At 44.8% G+C, this 24,624-nt stretch overlaps 1 protein-coding gene across 2 annotated transcripts in view; it reads right to left on the bottom strand.

Annotated features, from left to right (window-relative positions):
- The window catches only part of HINT3 (histidine triad nucleotide binding protein 3), a 129,046-nt gene that overhangs the window by 6,362 nt on the left and 98,060 nt on the right, over positions 1-24,624 (bottom strand). The window contains exon 5 of one of the 2 annotated variants that reach the window (XM_085611814.1): positions 9,770-9,878. The exons of the other annotated variant lie outside the window; for it this stretch is intronic. Within the exon in view, the coding sequence (XP_085467940.1) occupies positions 9,828-9,878 (51 nt within the window). The 3' untranslated portion in view covers positions 9,770-9,827. Of the gene's footprint in view, positions 1-9,769; positions 9,879-24,624 lie in introns of those variants that run through there. 2 annotated transcript variants of the gene reach the window in all.

Genomic DNA, 24,624 nt, shown 5'->3' with positions numbered 1-24,624 from the left:
GAATTGACTAAAGTGTCAAAACGGAGTGGCGTGTTGTACAGTACATTGGAGTGTATGCCGCAGAGTGTTAGAAAGTGTCAGAGTGGAGAATTGTGTGTTGTACAGTGGAGTGTAGGGGCATAGAGTGAAGTAGAGGGTTGTACAGTGTAGTTCAGGGACAGAGTGGAGTACAGTATGGTATAGTGGCACAGAATGTAGTAGAGTGTTGTATAATGGAGTTGCATAGAGTGAAGTACAGTGTAGTATAATGAAGCAGTGTAAAGTGGAGGGCTGTATAGTGCCACAGAATGGGGTAAAGTGTTGTGCAGTAAGGTAGAGTGGAGTCCAGTGGAGTAGCATAGCGTGGTATGGTGTGGCATACCGTAGAGTGGAGTAGCGTTTTGTAGAGTGGCATGGAGTAGAGTGGACTGGCACAGCATACAGTGGCATAAAGTGTACAATCGAGTGATGTGTCATACAGGGTATTGGACTGGCATGTTATACAGTGTTGTTGGGTACCATAGAGTAGATTTCAGTGTTGTACAGTGGAGTGGCATGGAGTACAGCAAAGTGCAGTAGTGTGAGGTAGAATGGAGTGGCGCTGAATGGAATACCCTACAGTGGAGTGGCATGGAGAGGAGTGGCATACAGTGAAGTAGTGTACAGTGGAGTAAAGAGGAATAGAGTTGAGTTGAGTGGCAGAGTCTAGCAGCGCAAAGTAGAATAGTGTATAGTGGAGTGGAAAGAATATAGTGGCGTACAGTGAAACAGCGTATAGTGGAGTGCCACACAGTGGAGCGCCATAGAGTGGAATAGCATAGAATAGAGTGGCGTAGAGTAGAGTTGCATACACTGGAACAGGATAAACCGGAGTGGCAATAATGTAGCAGCCTAGTGTAGTGTACAGTGGAATAGCGTACAGTGGCATGCCAAAGAGTGGATTGGCATAGAGTGGAGTGTAAAAGCATACAGTGCAGTAGCGTAGAGGGGAGTTGCGTAGAGTGCGGCAGAATATAGTGGAGTGGAATGGCGTACAGTGGAGTGCCACACAGCGGAGTGTTGTAGAGTGGAGCACCATTGAGTCGAACAGCGTAGAATGTAGTGATGTACAGTAGAGTGCATAGAGTGAAATACCGTAAAGTGGAATAACTTACAGTGGAGTGCCGAAGAGTGGACTGGCGCAGAGTTGAGTGGGGTAAAGTGTAATAGCATACAGCGGAGTAGGAGTAGAGTGGTGTAGCATTGTGTGGAGTGGGGTAGAGTACAGTGGCGTAGAGTGGAGTGCCACACAGTGGAGTGGTGTAGAGTGGAGTGCCATAGAGTGGAATAGTGTAGAAAGGAGTAGCGTACAGTAGAGTTGTGTATACTGGAACAGCATAGACTGGAGTGGTGTATAGTGTGATGGCGTACAGTGGAGTGGGGAAGAGTGGAGAGGGGTAAAGTGGAATAGCGTACAGTGAACTGGCGCACAGTGGAATAGCAAACAGTAGAGTGGCATGGAGCAGTGTAGAGTAGAATAGCACACAGTGGAGTAGCATAGAGTGGAATATCGTACAGTGAAGAGTTGCAGAGTTGAGAGACGTACACTGAAATAGCATACAGTGGAGTGATGTAGACTGCAGTGGCGTACAGTGGAGGGATGTAGACCATAGTGGAATACAGTAGAATGGTGTGTGGAAAAGTAGAGCAGAGTCGAATAGCGTAGGGTTGAGTGGCGCAGAGTCTAGTGGAGTAGCATATAGTTGAGTGGCATGGAGTGAGGTACAGTGGCGTAGCAGATAGTTGAATGGAGTGAGGTACAGGGGAGTGGCACAGGGTGGAATAACGTACAGTGTAGTTTTCTAAAGTGGAGTGGAGCGGTGTACAGTAAAAAATAGCGTACAGGTGAGTGGCAAAGAGTGAACTGACAGTGGAGTGGGGCAGAGTGCAATAGCATACAGTGTAGAAGCATACAGTGAAGTTGAGTGGATTGGCTTACAGTGGAGTGAGAGAGTGTTTTGGCAGACAGTGCAATAGCACAGAGTGGAGTAGCATAGACTGGAGTAGCGTACAGTGGAGTAGTGTACAGTGAAGTGGCATATACTGGTAAGTGAGAGCATAATAGGGTACAGTTGAGGCTGTAGAGTGCAGTGGCGCACAGTGGAATAGCACATAGTGTAGAGTGAAGTGTCATACACTGGAGTGGTGTAGAGTGTAATATAATACAATACAGTGTAGTGTCAGAGTGGAGGGTTGTAGAATGGAGGGGTGTATTTGAAACAGACGTAATGTGCCAATAATATAGATTATAAGGTGTAAATGCAGAGTTTTGGTACTTGGGCTAGACAACGAAGTAGTGCTAACCCACAGTGCATGCAGATGAGAAGGAAGTATGTGATGGGCTAATGGCAGTCTTTACAAAACATAAAAGGCAGCCATGTTGTTTTCAGCAGACTTTTGCTGCTTTGCGTGTTAGAACCTTAACATACGTAAGTAGTAGGTTTTATTGTTGTTCCCCAAGTAGATTATATTATTTATTATCTATAAAATTTTACAGCACCTTGCAGAGAACCGCACTTTAAAAAAGCCAATGAATGAATGCTGTAATTTGTAGGTATTACCACGGTGCTTCGTAAAGTTTTAATTATGTTAAAAATTGGAAAATCACTGTAGTACACTATAATTTGTATATATATATGTCATCAGTGATGTCATCAGTGATGTCATCAGTGATGTCATTTGAGATGTCATCAGTGATGTCACTGACTATGTCATGAGTGATGTAATATGTGACGTCATCAGCAGTGCATTGCGGGCGCGCGAGTTATAGTTAGCTGAACTAACTATAACAGGGGAATTTCAATGGTTTTGTACAAGTGAAAAGTCCAGCTAACTATAACAACCCTGAAACCTATGGTTTTTTCAGTGAATTTCTGAGGTTTTTTAAATGCTAATTCCTAACTATAACGTGCCTGAAAACTATGTTTTTTTCTGTGAATTTCAAAGGTTTTTTAAATGATAATTTCTAACTATGCCTACAGAGATAGGACATGTGAAGAAAGAAGAAAAAATGCACAGAAAGAAAAAAAGAAGTGCAGAAAGAAGCAACAGAAGTCCTCAAAGACGAAGAAAAGTGCAGGATGAAGGATAACGTGCAGAAAGAACAAAAAGAAGAGCAGAAAGAAGCCTTGTTGCAAAATCATCCTGTACCCTCAACTTTTTCAGACGGATACTGGTGGTAACTGAGTCTGACTAACCAGTCCTAGAGCCAGTGCTATGTTGAAATACACTTAGAATACAGTGAAAACACCTACATACACTAGGGAACATTATGCGTTGGGGTCCCCCTGTGATTAGCATGAACTCCTCTGTAAGCCCCTAGTATATAATAGGGCAGGGGGATTAAAACTACCTCTTAAAACAGGCCACAGGGCGTTTTTGCACACGTTAACTCAGGCCCCGTCCCCTCCCTTCACTCCTGTGTAAACACGGCCTGTGTCCGTTTTTAGTTGGGAGATTAAGTTCATTTGAATCCTGAGGGTCCCTAGGGTCCAACTAGCCCACTAGGTACCTCCAGTAAGTGCCACAGAGCTGCGTTGCAGAGAGGTGTAAAAAGTGGCACGGCCTGGACCACCTCTCTGCAATGCAGCTCAGTGGCGCTTACTGGAAGCACTTGGTGGGCTAGTTAGCCCCCAGGGGCCCTCAGTATTGAAGGGAAATTATATCCCCAATTTAAAACATGCCATAGTGCGTGTTTGCACACGTCACCTCAGGCCCCGTCCCCTCCCTTCACCACTGTGTAAACGCGCCCTGTGGCTGTTCTAAGTTGAGAGATTAAGTCCCCTTGAATCCTAAGGGTCCCTAGGGTCAAACTAGACCACTAGGTACCTCCAGTAAGCGCCACAGAGCTCCGTTGCAGAGAGGTGTAAAAAGGGGCTTGGCCTCAGAACACCTGTCTGCAGCGCTGCTCCCTGGCGCATACTGGAGATGCCTGTTGGGCTAGTTGGCCCTCAGGGACCTTCAGTATTGAAGAGGAATTAATTCCCCAACTTACAATTCGCCAGGGGGCGCGTTTGTAGAGTGCTGCAAGGAGGGGGCGTGGCCTCCGGCACGATGCCAGTCTTTTATTTATTTTAATTTTTTAAGAAGGGGGGCTGTGTGGTTCCCCTTCTTATTCTAATTTATTGGCCCTGATGACCCCATCCCCAGGGCCTGTCTCCTAATTATATTTTTTTGACCCCAATCCCCAGGGCCGGCCACTGTTTTTTATTATTTTAAAAAAATATATATTTATAGACACACCTAGGACATGCTGGACAAACCGTACGTACCTATCACCATGACGATTTGCGTGATATTCATTAAAAGGCGACTATTCATACAATGAATCCACGTGGAATGTATTTACACCACTAGTGAAGCTCTGACATATCTGATGCCCTACCGTGCCTAATCCCGGTAGACACCCTTGTCGTTTATTTATACAAACATGGGTAGCTATTGACGGGCACATTTAATACACATGCACACCAAGCCATTCAAAGGGGATTCGACATAAATTCGACCAAAACTATGCAAGAAACCCCCCTCACGGTTAATAAAACACACATCCACTGCCGGATGTGTAATACTTTTTATTTTACTCTCTGGAAAGGGTACGAACATCACTTGAGAGTCACAGCGCGCTCCTGGCAGAGCCCAATGCTGTGTTACACCCACCATTGCCTGCTGAGTGCCACACACCTCTGTGTTGTATTCCACTAGCTAGTGCATATGCTATGACACTCTCTAGCCCATGTGCACTGTAACACCACCCCGTGAATATGTCATGCCACACTTGTCTTCGCACGGGTTATATTGCCCCATCTAACGTGCCTTCCTCGATGCCTATGTTATAACGCAGAGTGCTATGCCATACATATTACAATCTGGGATCCATATCTTTGTCACAGTGCATATGCAACGTTACACTCCCCAGCACATATTTTATATTACAACTTTAGAGACTAGTTAGGTTACACAACACTGCCCTGTGCATATTACACTCCAAGGCGCATATCGCATAGCACGCGCTAGTGCCTGTGCTATCTTGCGTTCTCCAATGAATCTATAATTGCGCACAATGTATTGCATATTATATTTCACGCCCGGTTCATCTTATATCACACTTTTTGGTGCATAGTTTATACCATACACTATATCTAGTTTTTATTTTCAATCGTGCTCTCAGGACTATGTTCTATATAACACTGTGTTCACCTACCCTTTTCACGGGCATTACATTTTGCGATAGGGGGTGGAGCATCAGGGGGTGTTTCTGCCAAGTGAGCCCGGAGTCACAGTCACAAACGTCCTCTTCTTCCTGAATAAAAGTGAGATTATGCTGCATACTTGTTCATATTTTAAGTAGTTCACACATACACAAGTTTTAAAAACAATAAAGTTCCTAATACCCGCCTTCTCTGAACAGTTAGCTTGCTGCCCCATCCCCCGCCTCCCTATCCTCTGTTGTGTGAATCCATGGACTAGCCTCCTCCCTCCTGTAATGCATGGTCTGATGTGCTGCCACTGCCCTCAATTTAGTATGATGTACCAGTCCACTCCTCCTGCCCTCCATTGCCCAATTCTATGCCCCATCATTGACCTCCTGCTTAAACTCTGTGCTTAGCTTGCTGCCCCTATTCTCCTTCCCCCTGCCCTCCGATGTCTTTGTGCATGCCCCTGCTCCATCCTTTTTGCCCACCATGTTCCATGGACCTGCCACTCCTATCTACTCTGAGTGTTCTGTTGAGCTGCCACTCCCCTCCCACCTGCCTAGCATTGTCAGATGACTGTAACCTGTCCCTGCCACCTCCACCCTGCCTGTCCACATGCCATGCCCCTATCCTCTTTCTCCTGTCCTACATGGTCCATTGTACTGCCACACCCTTCTGCCCTCCCTGGTCTGCTGTGCTGCAACTGCTCCTCCTGCCTGCCCTGTGCGGTCTGTTGTGAGGCCCCTTCCCCTGAACTTTCTTGTCTGTGCACAGGTCCTGACCCTCCCTTCTATCCTCCATCGTCCTTTGTGCATGCCCCTGCACCCTCCTTCTTGCCCATCATAGCCATTGTGCTGCCACTAACCCTCCCACTTGCCATGCATGGTCTTCTGTGCTGCCATACCCTGTGTGGTCAGTTAGCTGCCCCTGACCCCCCCCCCACCTTCCCTCCATGGTCTGTGTGTATGCCATCACAGTCTCAGTGTTGCTCTTCATGGTGTGTCTTGCTTCAAGTGCCCATCCTGCCTGACCTCCATGGCTATCTTGCTGCTCCTTCCCTGCCCCCTTGCTCCCAGCCCTCTGTTTACATGTGAAGACCCCTACTCCCTCCCTCCTGGCTTGTCTGTTCCATTGTAATGCTCCTGATCCGTCCCTCCTGCCCTTTATGGTCTGTTATGCTGCAGCTTTCTCTCCTGTCTGTCCATTATGGTCAGCTAGCTACCGTTGCCTCTTGCCCCTCTGTTCTCTGTTGTCCATGTGCATGGTCCTGTCCCCTCCCTCTTGCTTTCTATGGATTGTTGTGCTGCACTCCCGTCCCGCATGCCCTGTGTGGTGTATTGTACTGCTACAAACCCTGATGCCTGCCCTGAAGGGTCAGTTTGGTGCACCTCTCCATGTCCCTTCTGTCCTCTGTTATCCAAGTCCATGTCCCTACCCCATTTCCTTCCATGATCCAATGTACCATACTTGCGAACATTTTGAACTTGGTAAGAGGGAGATTTTGAAAAAAAACTGGGGTATTGATTTTCCCCTTTGAGTTACATTGAAAAAGAGGAGATTGTAGACAGGAGACAGATCAAATAAAGCCCATTTGAGCTTAAAAACATTGGACGTTTCCTGGCTGAATCAGGTCTGTTGGCATGTATGGTTGTACTACCATTGCCTCTTCCTTCTGCCCACAATGGTCTATTACATTGCCACAGCCTCTCTTGCAAGTCCTGTATTGTTGGTTTGTTGCCCCTGCCCCCCTTTCCACTGCCCTCCATAGTCTGTTGTGCTGCCACGGCCCTTCCTGCCTGTTCAGTGTGGTTAAATTGTTGCCTTTGCACCCTCCTACCTGCCTTCAATTTTCAGAGTCCGTGCCCCTGGCCTCTGCCTCTCAACAGTATCCTAATGAACAACTAGATTGCTAACATTCTATATTTATTACAAAAGTGTGGAACGCCTGACGTCATCTTGATGTAATCAAAACTAATACGTAGAGCATTTCCTTTAGAAATGACATATATGAGAGGGTCTTATTGACATCAAAATTATGGTTAGTGCTCTAAAAGACTAAACTAAGGACATATTTTCTGAGTTTTCAAATAGCGACAAAGCACTTTTAAATTATTTGTTATCTTTGTGTTTTTTTATCCAGTTGACCACTTGATTAAATGTTGCACTTAGGGGAGAGGATGTGGTGTTACTTCCAGAACTGCAGACTTTGCAACTGGGGAACCAGGTTGGAGTTTCTGCTTCAGCTCGACATTCTGTGATTCTGGTCAAATCACTTAGTCTCCCCATGTCTACAGCCAAAATGAATTTGTTCTTGTGTGATGTAACCAATGCTCATGTAAAGCACTCCAATACCTGTCAAGTCTGCACTATATAACACTGCAAAAACACAAAATAATAAGTGTTTTGCACACTTCTGTCATTGGGCTATATTTGGGCTACATCTGGGTGATTTTGGGCTACATTTGGGCTCTTTTGTCTCCGGTGGCCATCTTGGGAGATTTATTTGTTATGAAGTTTCCCAATTTCCTCATGTACTGCAGTCTCTTCAGTAGGAAATGCTTTCAGTTTTTTACTTTGATTCCATCATGAAGGTATTCAGATATGTCACACATTTGCCATAAATTCTGAATGTTAGCACTCTAGTTGCTCAGTAGATCACTGTAGTGAAACTACTGTTCACCATGGAAGTCTGCTCCTGGTATTAAAAGTGCATGTTTCAGTCTGCATGTCAGAATTTTTTAATGAAATAGAAGAGGATTTGAGAAGTCACTCAAAATGTGCCCTCATTTTCTCTCTTCAGCATTAATCATAATTTCTATGGCAAAATAAACCCCCTCATTGTGTTCCTTTTTAAATTAAATGTTTTAAGTGTTACCAGTTTATTCCAGTCAAGATGGCTTCAGGTGTGCCATACTTTTGTCATAATGAAGACAGTAAGCGCTCTAGTTGTTTTTAAGAACACTCTGGGACATTCTGTCATTGGGCTATACTTGGGCTACATCTGGGTGATATTTGGGCTACATTTGGGCTCTTTTGTCTCTGGTGGCCATCTTGGGAGACTTATTTGTTATGAAGTTTCCTAATTTCCTCATTTACTGCATTCTCCTCAGTAGGAAATACTTTCAGTTTTTTACTTTGATTTCATCAAGAAGGCATTCAGATGTGTCGCACATTTGCCATAAATTCAGAATGTTAGCACTCTTTTTGCTCATTAGATCACTGTAGTAAAGCTACTGCTCACCAGGGAAAACTGTTGCTGGTATTGAAAGTGCATGTTTCAGTCTGCATGTCAGAATTTTTTAATGAAATAGAACAGGATTTGAGAAGTCACTCAAAATGTGCCCTAATTTTTCTTACAGCAGCACTAATACTTTTTATGGAAAAATGAACCCCCTCATTTTGTTCCTTTTTAAATTAAATGTTTTAAGAGTTACCACTTTAATCCAAGTAAGATGGCTTCAGGTGTGCCATACGTTTATCATAAGTAGGACTGTTAGCGCTCTAGTTGTTCTTTGGAACACTATGGGAAGCTGCAGTAGAACACAAAGGAATCAACTGACAGTCTCTGCCCTTGTTGGATGTACATGTTTTGCTGAGAATGTCAGACTTCATTCTCACATGACTGAGAAAGATAATGTGAATTTACAGAAAATAAACTCTCAGTTTAGCTTATAGATCACCTTCCAAACCTCTGTGGGAAAAGCATGAGAAAATATTTTTCTCTCAATCATGATATCCCAGCAGAAGGCTTTTTCACATGGTGAAATCACCTTAGAATTCCTAAATTAGTATGGTACCATCAACAAATGATTTATAATGTAACTAAAGTCTTAAAACCTTCTATTAACTGCAGTGCTTTTTAATGAGGTGCTATCATGTATATTGGTCCCAAGATGGCTGCCAACACTTCTTGGATGAAGTGCTGACAGCCAATCAGATCTCAGGATGAGATGTGTGGTTAGGCTCCGCCCACATATATATATGATTTTACTTTTGATTTTCTCAGGAACTACTGAACAGATTGACACCATATATGCAAAAGGCACTTCCCTGACCGGAGGACTACCTCTCTGCCAAATTTCAAGTAATTCTGTTCAGCCGTTCGGGCTGTACCTTGGACTAAAGGTCCCTATGGAAAATTGCATGGGGAAAACGTGTTTTGGGACCCCCCTTTTTTCTCAGCCCCCGCTTGACGAATCCCCCCGAGACTTTCAGGGTAGGAGCGGAGCGGAGCGCCCCACCTATTTTGAAAATTTCGCGGGGATTCGTCAACCGGCGCCAAAGTTATTCCAAATAGAATGTTGCCGATTTCCTATGGAAACACGGTCCTAACTATAACTATCTACTGGCGACCGCCAGTAGATAATATTTATATATGTCAGTGAGAAAAATCATCAATAAACATTAACATCTTGTCAAACAGGACCCTATCATAGGTACTATGGTACCAAAAAAACCCTCGATGACTTACCGTAAAGGGATTTCTATGAGGGATTCTCTTGTTGACAATGACCCATACGGAATCACAGCCAAGGGATCTTGGTTGGCCCAACGATTTGGCTTTTTCAAATGTAAGACCTGCAAGGCCTGTCAGCATGGCGTTTCCACATCGAGCTATTCCACTCCTTTTGGCGGTCCAGACAAAGTCATTACCAAAGCCCTGAACTGCAAGACAGATTATGTAGTTTATGTCTTAGAGTGCCCCTGCAATTTAAGGTACATAGGTAGTACTATACTACCAGGCCACAAAAGGGTACTTCAACATCTACGAGCTATCAAGAACAAAGACCAGGCATACCCGGTAGCACGGCATTTTCATGAAAAACATGAAGGCAACCCCAAAGACCTCAAATACTTTTTCATTGATTCTGTAACTAGAAACAAAAGAGGGGGTGACAGGGAAAAATCTCTCAGATTATTGGAAATGCACTACATCTTAAATTTAGATAGCAAACATCCAAATGGACACAATAGCTCGGAGGAGTTACATGCGAGTCTATAATAAGGTTTTCTATCTACAATCTATCCAATTACTGAATACTTTAGCCTTCTTGCCGTCCTATCCAATAACATTTGCCTAGATCTTTAAGTCACTCTAAAACACAAACTTTCATTAACAGTCACAACCATGAGGGTATTGCGGCAAAGACATATTCAATGTTCAATTAAAAGTCATAAGTCAAAGGTCCAATTGCTGCCTCCCTTTGAAAGATCAACCTCTCCTTTTTCTCTCAATCACATTAGTTTTTATCACGGTGTTTTTAGGTATTTTTTAGCACTTAATCAAATATAAAAGTTTTTATATGTACTTATATTTTATTTTAAGTATATGTTTTTAAGTAAAAAAGAAAAAATAGGTCTCAACACTATGGGTATTAAGTCTTGCACTACTATATGTCATCCAGTAGGTGGGCTTCAACAGTGGTTCAACAAACTTACAAACTGAAATGTACGCTCATAATGAGTTGTTGGTCCAGTTGACTTAACTCAACTTATTGTAATTCATTTAGCTATCAGTCCACAGATTGGTGAGACTTTGTGTGATCCAACATTGAGTACACGAGATTATGATCAATTGATGGTTTTAAATATTTTGGTATTTAATATTTAATATTTATTATTTAATATTTAAGGATTGATATTTATTGTGTATTTGTACGTGTCTTTAATAAGATATAATTATGCACAGTCTATTTTTAACCTGTTCTAACCATCTCAATTGTGATTCGTGTTATTTAAATATATTTATTCTTGATATTTATTCATATAAGGGAAATCCCACAATATGCTGGTTTTAACACTGGAGAAACTATATGTTGCACTAGTAACAACAATTCTACCTCATTACATTAGGATCAACTTGAGCGCTATATTATGTTATTTTATTATATTTCATCCTATTTTATTCTGGATTACCACTATAAAATTGGGCCTAATTTCTTCAATCAATATTGTAAATATTTTATGTTGAACATTACAGGATTTATCCTGAGATTGATGTGAAAGTCTAAATAACAACGTCTTACTGCACATTTTTGTTGATTAAGTGTCATAGGAAATGAAATGTACGTAGGAAACCACTATCGAAATACTGCCCAATCAGATGACGGGATGTTAAAAAATGTAAAAAATTGTGTTTTTCCTTTAAATACCGCATGTCATTGGTTAAACTGCGTCATGTGATCAAGTCCCCCAGGAGGGATGAAACGCGTTATGGCTGCCTGGTTTGTTTTAGTTTTGTGAATAAACCGATATTTGAAAAGAATCCGTGGTCCGTGCTCCCTTCTGCTCAGCTGGTCAGACACGAGAGAGGAGAGTGCTTTGCTGATATATATATATATATATATATATATATATATATATATATAACACTTTCAGACAGAGTGACGCATAAATTACGCAAAAAAAGAAGCAGAGAACTCCGAGTACTTCTCAAGTTTAGTGCATTTTTTTTGCATAATTTAAGAGTTACTCAATGCCTGAAAGGATTTTGTTTAGACTCCCTTGTGTCTGGACAAAGCTATACCTCTCTGAAGAGCTCTAATGAGAGCCAAACACGCGTCAGGGGTTGCTTTTATTCATTTCAGGTTGACCTGGATGGTATTTTACAATCCAAAGCTGTAATATTGTGCCTGGAGTGGTAAAAGGCTTTGGCCATTTTACAGCTCGGCATGGACAGCACTGTGCTGATCCTATGCTTTAAGACTTTGCTGTAGAAATGACAAAAGACGTTGTCCCTTTCTATCTCGGTGTGGATGGCACTGTGCTAAGCCTACACTTAAAGACTCCGAATACCGGGCCTGGCAACTGCTAAAATTTGACCTTGATGTTTGCAACATTGGTAGCTGAGAAATTGTAGGTCTACCATCCAATTTTGGAAATTGCACGATTTCACCTAACTAAATGGCAGCAAAGCAAAATCTTGTTGCTGTGTCACACCCGCTCAGTCGGTCTGTGATAGTGTGACCCTCCTTTGACTCACCCGGACAATGAAAGCCAAACATCTGAGGTTCATGATTCACAACATCTTGTATTTTGACACATAAATTTAGAAGTTATGGGCTTCTTGATTTCAGCTCCAGCACACTGAGCAAAATCCTTCCTTTCATTACAAAAGTAGAGTGCTATCAGTAGTAAGGCCTTTCATTGTATCCTTCTGGGAACACGTGAATGCTGCATGCCTTGGGCTTCTTGAGAAACCACTGAAGAAATTAAGGTGAATCCAAAAGATGGCTGTCCATTGTGGAAGTCTGACCACACATCAGGAGCTCCCTGGTCGTAACACTGAATGTCTAAAGCAGGGGGAAGGTTTTTCACAATGGCACTAAGTTCCATCCATATCTCATTGCTCCCTACACCTCCTCCCTCCACTCCCTGAAATATGGTTCAGGTGTCTTGATCCATAACTTGTGCTTCAAGAAAGTGCACTGTTGAGTTGGATACTTCAGAGTTTTGGGATCCCAGCTGTGGAATGTTTTTCTTGTTCATTTTACTTTGATCTCCGAGTACTCGGTTTTCCCTAAAGCACTGAAGTCCTTCCTCATTGGCTAACCTGTGCTGTCCCCATTCCCTTTGCGTTCTTTTTCTTATTGTTTGTGTTGGTAGCAGTGTTCACTTTTTATGTGATGATGTGTTAGACTTGGCATCTTTTGGCATGTTTCCCCTGAGTTTTTGCTTTCTGACCTCCCGGTTTTGACTCTGTTTTTGCTAGTGTAATGATTCTGCGCACTTTTCTCACTGCTGATCCGTGGTAAAGTGTAAGTGCTCCTGTGGTAAATTGTGTTATGGATTGGTGTTTCCATAATTGGCCTATTTGATTTATGAGTCAGTCCCTAGTAAAGTACAATGCGAGTGCCAGGGCCTATAAATCAAATGCTGTTGGTGGGCTGCAGCACTGGATTGTGCCACCCACGCCAACAGCCCGTTAAGTGTAATTCTGGCCTGCCATTGCAGAGCCTGTGTGCAGCCTGGGGCTGCCATGTCGACGTGGCAAGTGCACACAATTGCCAGTCCCTAAACCTTCCCTTTTCTACATGTTAGTCACCCCTAAGGTAGGCCCAAGGTACCCCTGTGGGCAGGGTGCATTGCATGTGAAAGGTAGGACATGCCCTGGTGTGTGTGGCATGCCCAAATAGTGAATTACAGACGTGCGTATGATGACCCTGGCCTACACTGACAAAGGAAGAAGGTGCACACTGGCAAAATGCAGCCAGAACTGGTTTGAACTAGGTACAGGACCCTCTGCCTGCAGAGGACAAAGGATTTGCTAGTATAAATATTGGGGCCCAGACCCCAAGACTTTAGAACTCTTTTGGATCAAGAAGACTGCCAAGAAGAAGAGCTGGAGAAGCTGTGAGGAGGAACTACCACTTTGCTGTGTGCTTTGCTGTGTTGGCCTACAGTGGCTGCTTCTGTCTTGGGCAGTGAAAGGACTGGACTGAACTTTCTGCAATCTACTTTTGTGAGTTTCTCCAAGGACTTGAGGTAGAGCTTGCCACCTGTTCACGAAGTCTCGGGAACAGCAAAGACTTCAAGCAAGATGCCGTCTACGACGCCGCTACCGACTCAGTGTCCTGAAGGCACCGCCGTACCGCGACCCTGGTCTCTCAGACGACGCCTGCTGGCACCGCCACCAAGCCACTGCTCGCACCGCGACCGCCGCACTCCGCACCGCCTCGCTTCACGACGCCGCCTTGGTATCCTCGATGATGCTGCTCCACGCCGGAATCGACGCCGCTGCTTGCACCGTGGTTCGAGGGCACCGCTCGTATCCCGCACCGCAGCCTTGGCCTACCGACGCCGGTGCCATTGACTCCACTTTGTCAGCCAATGGCAGTGCTTCAGCAATGACGACGCCACTGCTGCACCGTGACCTGCCAGCACCGTGACAAGCACCGCCTTCATCTCACACCACGACCCTGGTCTCACCGACGACGCCACCTGATGCCACCACTGAGCCGCTGCTCGCACCGCGACCAGAGTGCACCGCACGCCGCACTGCTGCACTTTGCACCACAGCACCTGATGCCTGCTGATGCCAGCGCTCCTGACTCCATCAGAGAGGAGATCGACCTGCAACGCATGTGACAATGAGAGGTCATCAACGACCTGCATTTCTGAAAGGTACTGTTTGTGGGTCTTCCCGACACCGTAGCTGGCCCGCGACGCCCAGGTCAGCCAAAACTGTTTGGATTTGTTTGTTCACGACGCCGTGATAGCCCCGGACGGAGCTATCGACATTAAGGAACTGTTTTTCAAGGACACTTTGATAAACGGAAGATTTTTAAGTACTGTATTGTGGATTTTTATCGTTTTGGTCTTGTCTTAAGTATATAAAAATATTGGATATTTTTCTAAACTGGTGTGGTGTCCGTTTGTAGTGCTTACACTGTATTACTGTTGGTTATGTGCAAATGCTTTACACACTGCCTCTAAGATAAGCCTGAATGCTCGTGCCAACCTACCAAGGGCGGAGAGCAGGGGTACTTTTAGGAGTGTAACTCCCTTACCCTGACTAGGAAGAAGGGTCCCTATTTGGACAAAGGTGCAAGCCCTTGCCAACTAGAGACCCCCATTTCTAACATGTTGCCTTTTGGTGATAGTGCGCTTAATAAAACAAAATACTCTAGCGTAATGTAAAAGACAAATGAGATTTTCTTCAAGCAATGACTGCAGGAGTGTGACCCAACCGAGCAAATGGCTGAAGGGGACCAGTCGAAACAAGGCAATGGCTGAAGGGGGCTGGTCAGAACAAGACAATTTGGTCTGACAAACACTAACACAGTCTGTAGTCAGAGGTTAAAAAGAAAAACAGCACTAGAGTTGTATGAGACTGAAAAACCCCTCAAAGTAGCTAATCACAAAATAAATACAAGAATTTTTTTTTTAGGATTTTTCGATAAGTGCAGTTTTAAAATGTGAAATGGTTCATCCGCAACAAGTGCTTTTCAGCGATCAAGATAATTTATTTTATTTGTCAAGGCCAAGCCTGGCCTGCCAACTTCAGGGTATGAGACAAACAAACTTCCAAAGGTCTAGGGCTCGGGGAAGAAGGCACGTGTCTATCAAGAAACTGTCAGGATGATCCTTCCTGGCATGTAAATCATCATCTGCAAGAAAATTGTGACAGTCAGTGGAAAACGCACCCATCGCCAGTGAATTGACTGCATGAACCAGAGATTACATATGATGAGATGCAAGAGGAGTACAATGAGAACTCATTGTACGGACAGTCATTCAGTACCGGCCCATTTAAATCACTGACCATGATTGCAGGTGCAGGATGGACAGTAGCATGGGGAGCTTAACTTCACACCAGGGGTGAGTATTTCACTGTTATACCAGTGTTTTTGGACATTGCCCTTTGGTTGTGTGTTGCTCTTGTTGTCCTTGTTAAGGTATTTTCCCTATGAAGCATGGAATATTCATTACCTCATCGTACTTCCCTCGCTTCTCTTCATTACAGACATGAGGCATTCCTGCCTCACCAGACACCCATATCACGTGATTTGAAATCACCCATAAAAATCCTACTTGCCCTCCAACCTCCTATTTTTCCTTGTCTCACCAGGTTTCGTTGGACGCGTGTACCACGCACCGGTAGTGTGCAGGGCTGCGGTAGTTTTTCTTTTTCCTCTGGTGGATGCTGACGGTCAGGAGGGGGGGCCTGCCAAATCTCCATGCTGGCCATGCAGCGCTGTGTCTGGGAGCCACGGTGTGCACCCTTGCCAGCGTATGCTTGTTATCAGGCAGGATGACGGAGTAACCGGCTCCCGGTGGCTAGGACTGTGCTTCCGGGTCGGAGGCCAACCTGGGAAGCTACAGTGAATGGGGGACAGCGTGGCTCCTCTGCTGTTGGTTTCTCGATGGAGTTACAGTAAGGGCCTCGGGGGGAAGCTTTTTTTTTTTTATGCATTAGTGTACTTGATGGATTGGTTGATCTTATGCACCTTCCTTATTGGTACTAGGGAATTCTTAATTTTTGTATCTCATTTACTGATTGATCGCTGGATGGGGCGTTTGTCTATATCTAGGTGCTCCCTGCTCGGTATTCTTGCTTATCATAATGGTGGGGAAGCATGCATCCAAACGCAAGCATGTACTGTCCTCATCTGAGGAGGATGAGCTGATTTCAGCACACCGGAACCGGTCCAGGGGCCCTGCGGATCTTTCTGCTTTACTCTCTGCCTCAGAGGTTCAAGTGATGATTGAAGCTGTTGTGGCCCAAGCTCTAGATTCCAGGGCTGAGACCAGGCGCAAGTGCTCTTGTTCATCTGTGGGTCCAGTGGACACTCCCTCTGGGGACTCCTCAGCTTCTGAGGCTAGCCGCACTTTTTCCTCTACTGGGAAGTTTGTGTGTAGAAAGGATGTTTCGGACATTCTACAGCATATCCGGGAGAATATGGGGTTTGCGCCTTTATCATCCTCTGAGATGGTGGGAGGTATGTTTCTGCAGTATGTTAAGCCTCCCATTTTTTAATACGCCAATGCATGGCCGGATCAAGGACTTAATCACTGGTGAAAGGCGTGACCTGGAACGCTCTTCAGGTCCGCGTTTTCTGCAAAAGCTGTATTCTCTGGAGGAGGGGGGGATCTCTCTTCGACACTCATTTAAGGTGGATGCGATTTTGGCCACTTGATCGTATGGCGATTAATCCTGAGGATAGTTCTCCTTCTCATGCTATGGACAAAAAAATTGAGGGGGGAAAAGAAAGCTTTCTTTGCGGAGAATCTGACTTCGAAAGGCTTGTATTTATTCTGCTTATACGGCTCAGTCTCTGGTTTCGGACGTTTAGGAGTTGGCCACAGCAATTCAGGAGAAGACAGATTGTTCTGAATTGCTGGTTCATATGGAACAGCAGGCCAAGTTGTTGGTGGACACATCTTTGGATGTACTGAGGTCTTCTGCCATGGCAGCAGTTTCCATGGTGTTAGCTCGGAGGAATTTAAAGATGCGCAATTGGAAGTCGGACTTTTCCGAGAAGTCTGTTCTGTTTGAGGATCAATTGGACAGCATGATTACCAAGGCTTTCAAGGATCGGGAAACATGCTCTTACTTACAAGGGGAAGGCCTTGTCCTCTTCTTCCTACTCTCATAGCTTTTAGCATCCACCTTTTTACTCTTTTTCCTTTCGTTCCCCAGGTAAGACCTCCAAGCCTTTTTTGGAGCGTTAAGAGAAACTCCAGACGAAAAAGTCATCGACCTTGGCAGGCGCTAAGGATCAGCTTGATTACTTCAAGCGGATGTCCTGACAACGATTGCAGGGCAGCGTCAATGCCTGTGGGCAGAAGGCTTTTGTGTATTCTGGACACTTTGATTAGGATGGGAGGGATCATTTGGCCTGGTCAGGACCTGCTATTGTATCGACTTTGTCACTCTGCCTCCCGGCTGGAACATCATCTGTACTTCTCTCGTCAGGGATCCAGGGAAGAACCAGGCTCTGCTGGATGAGGTTCTTGTTCCAGTTCCCATGGAGGAAAAGGGTCTGAATTGTTATTCAATTCTTTTTCTGGTCCAGAAGGTGTCCAGTGGCGAATGGCTGAGTCAGAACCATTCATGTCAAGATAGTGACTTTGCAGTTCATAATTCCCATGGTCAGTGTCTGGGATTTTATGACCTCCACAGACCTCCAGAACGCTTACCTCCATGTTCCCATGGCCCTGGATCATCAGACGTTTCTGTGGTTTCTGTCACTTTCATTTTACTGCGTCGCCATTCTGTCTGAAGTCCGCCCCGTAGGTCTTCACGAAGCTGTTAGCGTCTTCATTAGCATTGGCCCATAGTCAGGGGATCTTTCTTCATCACTACTTCGAGGACTGGTTGGTCCATGCTCCCCCGTGCCTGTTGACTCGCAGTCACACAGGGGTGGTACTGGACATTTTGCAGGAGCACAGTTTTCTTATCAATCTGGTAAAATCCTGCCTTGTTCCAGCCCAGGACCGTGTCTCTATTGGGGCAAGATTTTGTACCGATTTGGGGGTGGTTACATTGCCCAAGGTTAGGGCGGCAAAGATACGGTCCCAGTTGGGTCTTTTGTCCCAGCCCGTCCGGGTGGCTGCTCGTTGGCTCCAGGTTCAGGCTTGGTGGCTTGTCAGGGATCATGTGCTGCGGGTGTCTCTCTCCCCTTCTGCCCCTTGGATTATCACGACGGATTGGGGGGTCTGGATGAGGGTGCATCAGGCCAAGGGCTCTTGGTTTCAGTCTCAGAGCAGGTCTTCTTCAAATTGGAGGGAGTTAAAAGCTGTACGCCTGGCTCTGAGGGCCTTCTCTCGGTTTATGAAGGATTAGGTCATTCTGGTCAGGACGGACAACATTATGACGATGGCTTATGTGAATAGATAGGAGGGGGGGGGGGGGATCAGGTCCCCTTCTCTGGTGGCAGGGAGTTTGTGTCATTGGGCAGAGTCTCATCTGTTGGCGCTGTCTGCGATCCGTATTCAGGGGGTCTCAAATACTCTGTCAGACGCTCTCAGCAGAGACATTCTGTCGTCAGTGGATTTTCGCCTCAGTCAGGAGTTGTTTGTGGATATTACGGTGTGCGCTAGGGTGTCCCTGAGATAGACCTTTTTGCGAGTGTTCTCAAAGGCAAGGTGCCACTGTTTTGCTCTCGGAGTCGGGAGGGTAGACCTTGAGCGATGGACGCACTTTCCTGCCAGCGGCTTCTGGGGCTTCTTTAGGCATTTTCTCCCTTTCTGCTGCTGCTCAGGTTCCTTTTCAGGGTCCGGACATTGGGGGCATCAGTCATTCTGGTTGCCCCAACTTGGCCCTGGGCCTCTTGGTTTCGTCTTCTTGTGGAGATGAGGACAGAGTTGGAGTGGTTGTTGCTCCCGACTCCCTCTGCCTTGGTGTTCCCAGTGTTGCAACAGGATGTTCTGTCCAGGATGCACTTGGCGGCCTGGAGGTTGAACGGTTCGGTCTGCTGCATAAGGGGGTTCTGGCGTGTTTGACATCCACTCTGCCGGCGGCAAGGCGCTCCTCTACCAATACGTTTTACTTGTGTCACTGGCGTTCTTTCAGTAGGTGGTGTCGGGGTAAGGGTTTGGACCCTACGTCTTCTTCTACCTTGTTTGAAGTGATGCTGTTTCTACAGGAGGGGGTTTCTATGGGGTTGAAGGTTGCCTCCCTTAAACTTCAGAGGGCTGCGATTAAGGCTTTCAGGATTTCTTTGGGCAATCTGTCTGATACCGATGGTTTGGGGTGGCGGCTTTACAAGGGGTTGCGTAATGTTCTTCCTTCTCCTCTGAAGCACTTCCCTTCATGGGCTCGGTCTCTGGTTTTGGAGGCCTTGATGGCTCCTCCGTTTGAGCACCTGGTCTCTGTGGATTAGCATTTGTTGTCCCTTAAAACGTTCTTTTTTTGGATATTCCCTCCGCTTGGTGTTTGTGTGAACTGGGCGCTTTGTCTTTAAAGCATTTTTCCCAGGGTTTTTGAGGAGAGAATCATTTTGAGGCCTGTCCTTTCCTCCTAAGGTTGATTCCCAGTTCCATCGGGAGTAAGAATTGATTCTGCCCTCCTTTTTAAAGTCTCCTTCTTCTGAGTTAGAGGTGAGGCTGCATTCTTTGGATGTTAGGAAGGCTCTCTGAATTAATTTCGATAGGATAGCTTCCCTTCGGATTTCCAATTCCCCGTTTGTGAATTTTGGTTTGGTAAATAGGGGGTTGGGTCCTTCCACTTTTTCCTTGAGTCTGTGGGTTTAGACTCGGATTTCTCTGGCCTACAAGGATTCTGGTCAGATTTCTCCCTTAGGGGTTCAGGGTTGTTTCATGAGGTCCATGGCTACCTCTTGTGCTGAGGTCCAGGGGGCTTCTTTTTCTGAGATCTGCCAGGTGGCCACATGGGGTTCCCCTTTGCCTTTTGCCTCTCATTACCAGATTATGCAGGAGGTTGACCGGTCTGAGGTTTTTGGGTCTAAGGTTTTGTCAATTATGGTGCCTGAATAGCGGTCCTTTCCTTTTTTCTGTTTTCTCCAATAAACGTGTTTTTGTGCATTACCAATTTAGTTGTCCTGTTTGGCTTTGTACATCTCATGTCTGTAAGGAAGGGAAGCGACGGAGGGACGATGAGGTAATGCTTCAATTACTTACCAGTAATTGCATTGCTCGGAGTCCTCGTCCCTCGCTTCTATTCATTACATCCCTCCCTCCCTGGTAGTCCAGGCCAACCTTTAATTGGTGTGGTGTCGGATTACGTGGTATTACAGGAGGTTGGAGGGTGAGGGGTATTTTTATAGGGGATTGCAAATCATGTGGTATAAGAGTCTGGTGAGGCAGGAATGCCTCATGTCTGTAATGAACAGAAGCGAGGGAAGAGGATTTAGAGTAATGCAGTTAACGGTAAGTAATTGAAGAATTACTGTTTACCTGGAGCATGCAGGTTCTTTTGGTTCGTAAGGGATTCGAACTGACGGTTGTCAGTTGGCAGCCCGCACCTCCACTACGCATTTGTGCTTCATGGACTCCTGTGCTTTCATTAAATTACTCAGCACTTTCTGCCGCCTTCCGATTTCCTGCTAGCTTTCATCTCTTTGCTTTTCAGTTTAACCTTTTATTTTAAGAATATTGCTTTTACTACTGCTTCTTGTACTTTATCTATTTCGTCTGTGTGTCATGGAATCCTACAATAATGATGCTCATGTTGCACTCATTTGCGAGAGAAAAGTGCGTTGATACAGATGTACAACATCTTTTAGGCTCATCATAGAAGCTGAAATGTAAATGAAGGTGCATCTATGTAAAGCTTGAAAAGAAAAATGGCTATCACTTAGTGGTTTAGAAATTCTTTTCCTAAAAACAGGACTAACTGACCAACCAGCTGAGGGATTGTCCAAGTAGGGACCCTTGCTTCTAGTCAGGGTAAGAGAGTTACGCCCTCAGACAAACCCTGCTCACCCTCTTGGTAGCTTGGCACGATCAGTCAGGCTTATCTCAGAGGCAATGTGTAAAGCATTTGTGCACACATATAGTAACACAGTGAAAACACTACAAATGGATACCACACCAGTTTAGAAAAATAGGAAATCTTTAAATAAACAAAACAAGACCAAAAAGACAAGAATCCACCATACATATATCAAGATATCATCAAAAGAAGGTTATTCCCAAAAATAAAACTTGTAGCAAGAAATAGCTCCTCCCGGGCTATTACGATGATAGATGAAAATCCCAAAGTACGGCGCCAACCACGCCATGCGCAGGTTGGGGACGGAGTCTCACGGACCCCCAAGAATAGAACCTTGGCAAACGATGAAAACAAAGATGGTGCACGGTGTCGGGGAGGTGATGCGTCATTGGCGCCAGGCGGCGTCGATCCTTATGTTATGTTATTGTTATGTTATTTATATTTTTATAGCGCACAGCTGCCCCAGCAAAGGGGCGTCCTGGCGCTTTGACAGACACTATAACATAACACACAATAAAAGAAAAAGAAATTAAACAAACACGGGAAACAGGAAAGTTTTAATCGCCTGCCTGAAGGCGAGCAGGTCTTCAAGAGCTCGGATGACCACAGGGGAGGTGAGGAGTCTATTTCTTACAACCATAGGGGAGGCAAGGCATTGGTTTCTTACCGCGATGCAGGGGAGGTGAGGCATTGGTTCTTTACTTTTGCGGGGGAGGTGAGGTGTCAGTTCCTTACTGTTGCCACGGAGGTGACGTCGCGATGGCGACAAGGCGGCGGTTCCGTTCGACGGTGCGGAGTCAATGGATTCAGGAGGTCACCCACATCAGGTATCTGCTCCACAGGATGAAGCACCGAATGAGGACACGGCTGCAATGCGAGTCAGGGTGGCGTGTCGTGAGCGTCACGAGCGGTACCCTCTGTGATGGCATCAGAGGCAATAGGGTGCAGTGTCGGGGCTGAGGAACAGGTGGGGCGGTGCGTCGTGCACTTTATGAGCGGTTCCCTCTGCTTCATTGCAGGTCGCTCGCCGGCGTCGCGGTTTCTTTTTCCTTCTGAGACAACTGAAACAGAAATTCCAAGTGCAGGAGGACAGAGGAAACAAAGTCTTTGTGTCCCTGAGACTTCAGAACAGGAGGCAAGCTCTACACCAAGCACTTGGAGATCTTTAAGCAGGATACACAGCACTGTTCGGTATCTGTCCTCTCCTTGGCAGAAGCAGCCACTGCAGGCCAACCCAGCAAATCATCCACACAGCAATGGGGCAGTACTCCTCCTTCAGCTTCTCCAGCTCTTCTCCTTGTCAGAGGTTCCTCTTGAGTCCAGAAGTATTCTAAAGTTCTGGTGTCTGGGACCCAATATTTATACCACATTTTCCCGTGTTCTCTTGTAGCAAAAGTCCCTCAGTTCAGTCCAAAACCAGTTTTGTCCTCTCTGGTCCAGCTTCTTGGCAGGAGGTGGAGACAGCATTGTGCACATGACACAGGACCTATTCACGTGCAAGGAAAACTCATCCCACTACTGTAAATTCATCCCGTGTCTATTGAGCCCAGTTCTGAGCCACCCAGGAAAGACAGGACACACCTCAACCCTCCAGTGGTGTCTGCAGTGAATGCACATCCCCAGCCCGTGTCACTCCAAAACCAGACAGTCAATACAAAACTCAGCAGAGGCACTTAGGATGACTAAGCAAGAAAATGCAAATTTTCTAAAAAGTGTTTCAAAATAGTTAAACTTTATCAATATTATTTATAAATATCAAAACTAATGACCTCAAATATAAGAATTTTATAAATCAATTGATAAAATCAAAAGTGAATAAATCAATCAGCAACAGGTGTATAGTTTTTTTGTAGTCATTTATAATCAAATAGTATTATTTAAAGGGTACACCGTCATTAACACATTTACTACTAGTCTGGGCCACCACCCTGTACTGTACCAGCCCATAAACCAGCCATCGCCAAATGAACAGGCATGGAATAACTGAAAAGATCTGTCACCTACAGCTGGCCAAAGGATTCTAACCAGCTCCAACACTGCAGCTCTCAACTAGCTACACACCATGTCAGCTTTATTACATCTCTCAATGAGGCTCATGGAGTGAATGTTTCCTTGATTTTATAAACAAAACATTTTAAAATAAAAAGTGCAAAAGTCTATACAAATTAACATATGTATAATAAATGCAATTTTTGTAGTAGGTAACCATACTTGGGCATTGTAAGCATGTCAAACAAATAAAAACGTGCTGATTCAAGTTAGCCTAGTTGCTGATGTCATGTTAACATTGATTTATACATTAGGAATGAAAGGCCTGTTTTTGGTATTGAACTTTTTGGCACAATAGGTTTTCCTCTTCCACTCCAGATGCAGTGATTTTCCTGATGCTTTCTGTTAGCTTGTGAATAAGCATTTGTTATGTATTAGACAAATGATAGTTAGGTTCTCACCGAGAGGAGATGGCAGGAAATAGGACTCGTGGAAAGAAATGTCTGAACCGCAAGATGAAGCCAAAGTATCTTTTCAAGGAAGTGAATCAGAGCTTATTGTGAAACCGTGAGAAATTAGGGAGTCTACCTGCTGCTCCCAGGGTTTTCTGAAATCCAATTGGATGCCGAGTACAGTGAATGCTGCAATTGTTACAAACCATTTTAAGTGGATTTATTTCAGTGTGTATTTCTAGAGTAGGTTAGGACTCTCATTCTGGGATTCTTAGGGTCGCCTCTTCAGGAGAGACCGTTGTGAGCTCTTCTTTTTTCCAATAATATCTACTGATTTATAGCCAAGAATACTTTCCAGCTTGTAAAATCCTTTATTGCTTAAGTGCAAAGGCTTCATGCTTCTGCATTTTTCATTCTCTCATCAGACCGCTCTATTTGGGTTTCTGAACTGACACCATTTCAATTTCTTATTGAAGAAATTTTCAAATGCTTAACCTAGATTAGGGATCTCCTTTATGGAACACACTTGCTGTTTGTTCTCCATTTTATATGTATAACTTACTCATTTGCAATTTGAACTTGTCTTAAAATACCAACAAATGGATTATTTGCATTTGTAATAACGATGACTAAAATAATATTTACGAATAAAACAATTTGAGCTTATTAAAATTGTTAATAAAACCCTTCAACTCACACCAACTCTCTCCAGTAATTTGTGTGAGGTCTCAAATGGACTTCACTGTTCATGTTGGTTGATGGAAATGATTGCTCCTCAATTCTCCTTGTCGGAGAACAAAGATCCAAACAACCAATGGCGGGGTTTATTTAATGACTACAACTGAAGACTAACATATAGACATTTCAGCACCATCAACATTTAGAAATGGGAGGATAGTACCAAAGCCCATCCCAGCAGATATCCCCACCACTTATATTTCCAACTATGATTGCTCAGGACCAAAAACGTTAAACTAAATATCAGGTTGGACAACCCAGTGTTGTAACTAGCTAAGCATACTATAATCATGAGAAATACCATAAAGGGACGGCCATCTACCACACTACAAAG

This window comes from Triturus cristatus, chromosome 6 (assembly GCF_964204655.1).
Source record: "Triturus cristatus chromosome 6, aTriCri1.1, whole genome shotgun sequence".
In the NCBI taxonomy this organism is placed as follows: domain Eukaryota; kingdom Metazoa; phylum Chordata; class Amphibia; order Caudata; family Salamandridae; genus Triturus; species Triturus cristatus.
Note: the sequence above shows the minus strand (reverse complement) of the source record. Positions and strands in the feature narration are given on the sequence as shown.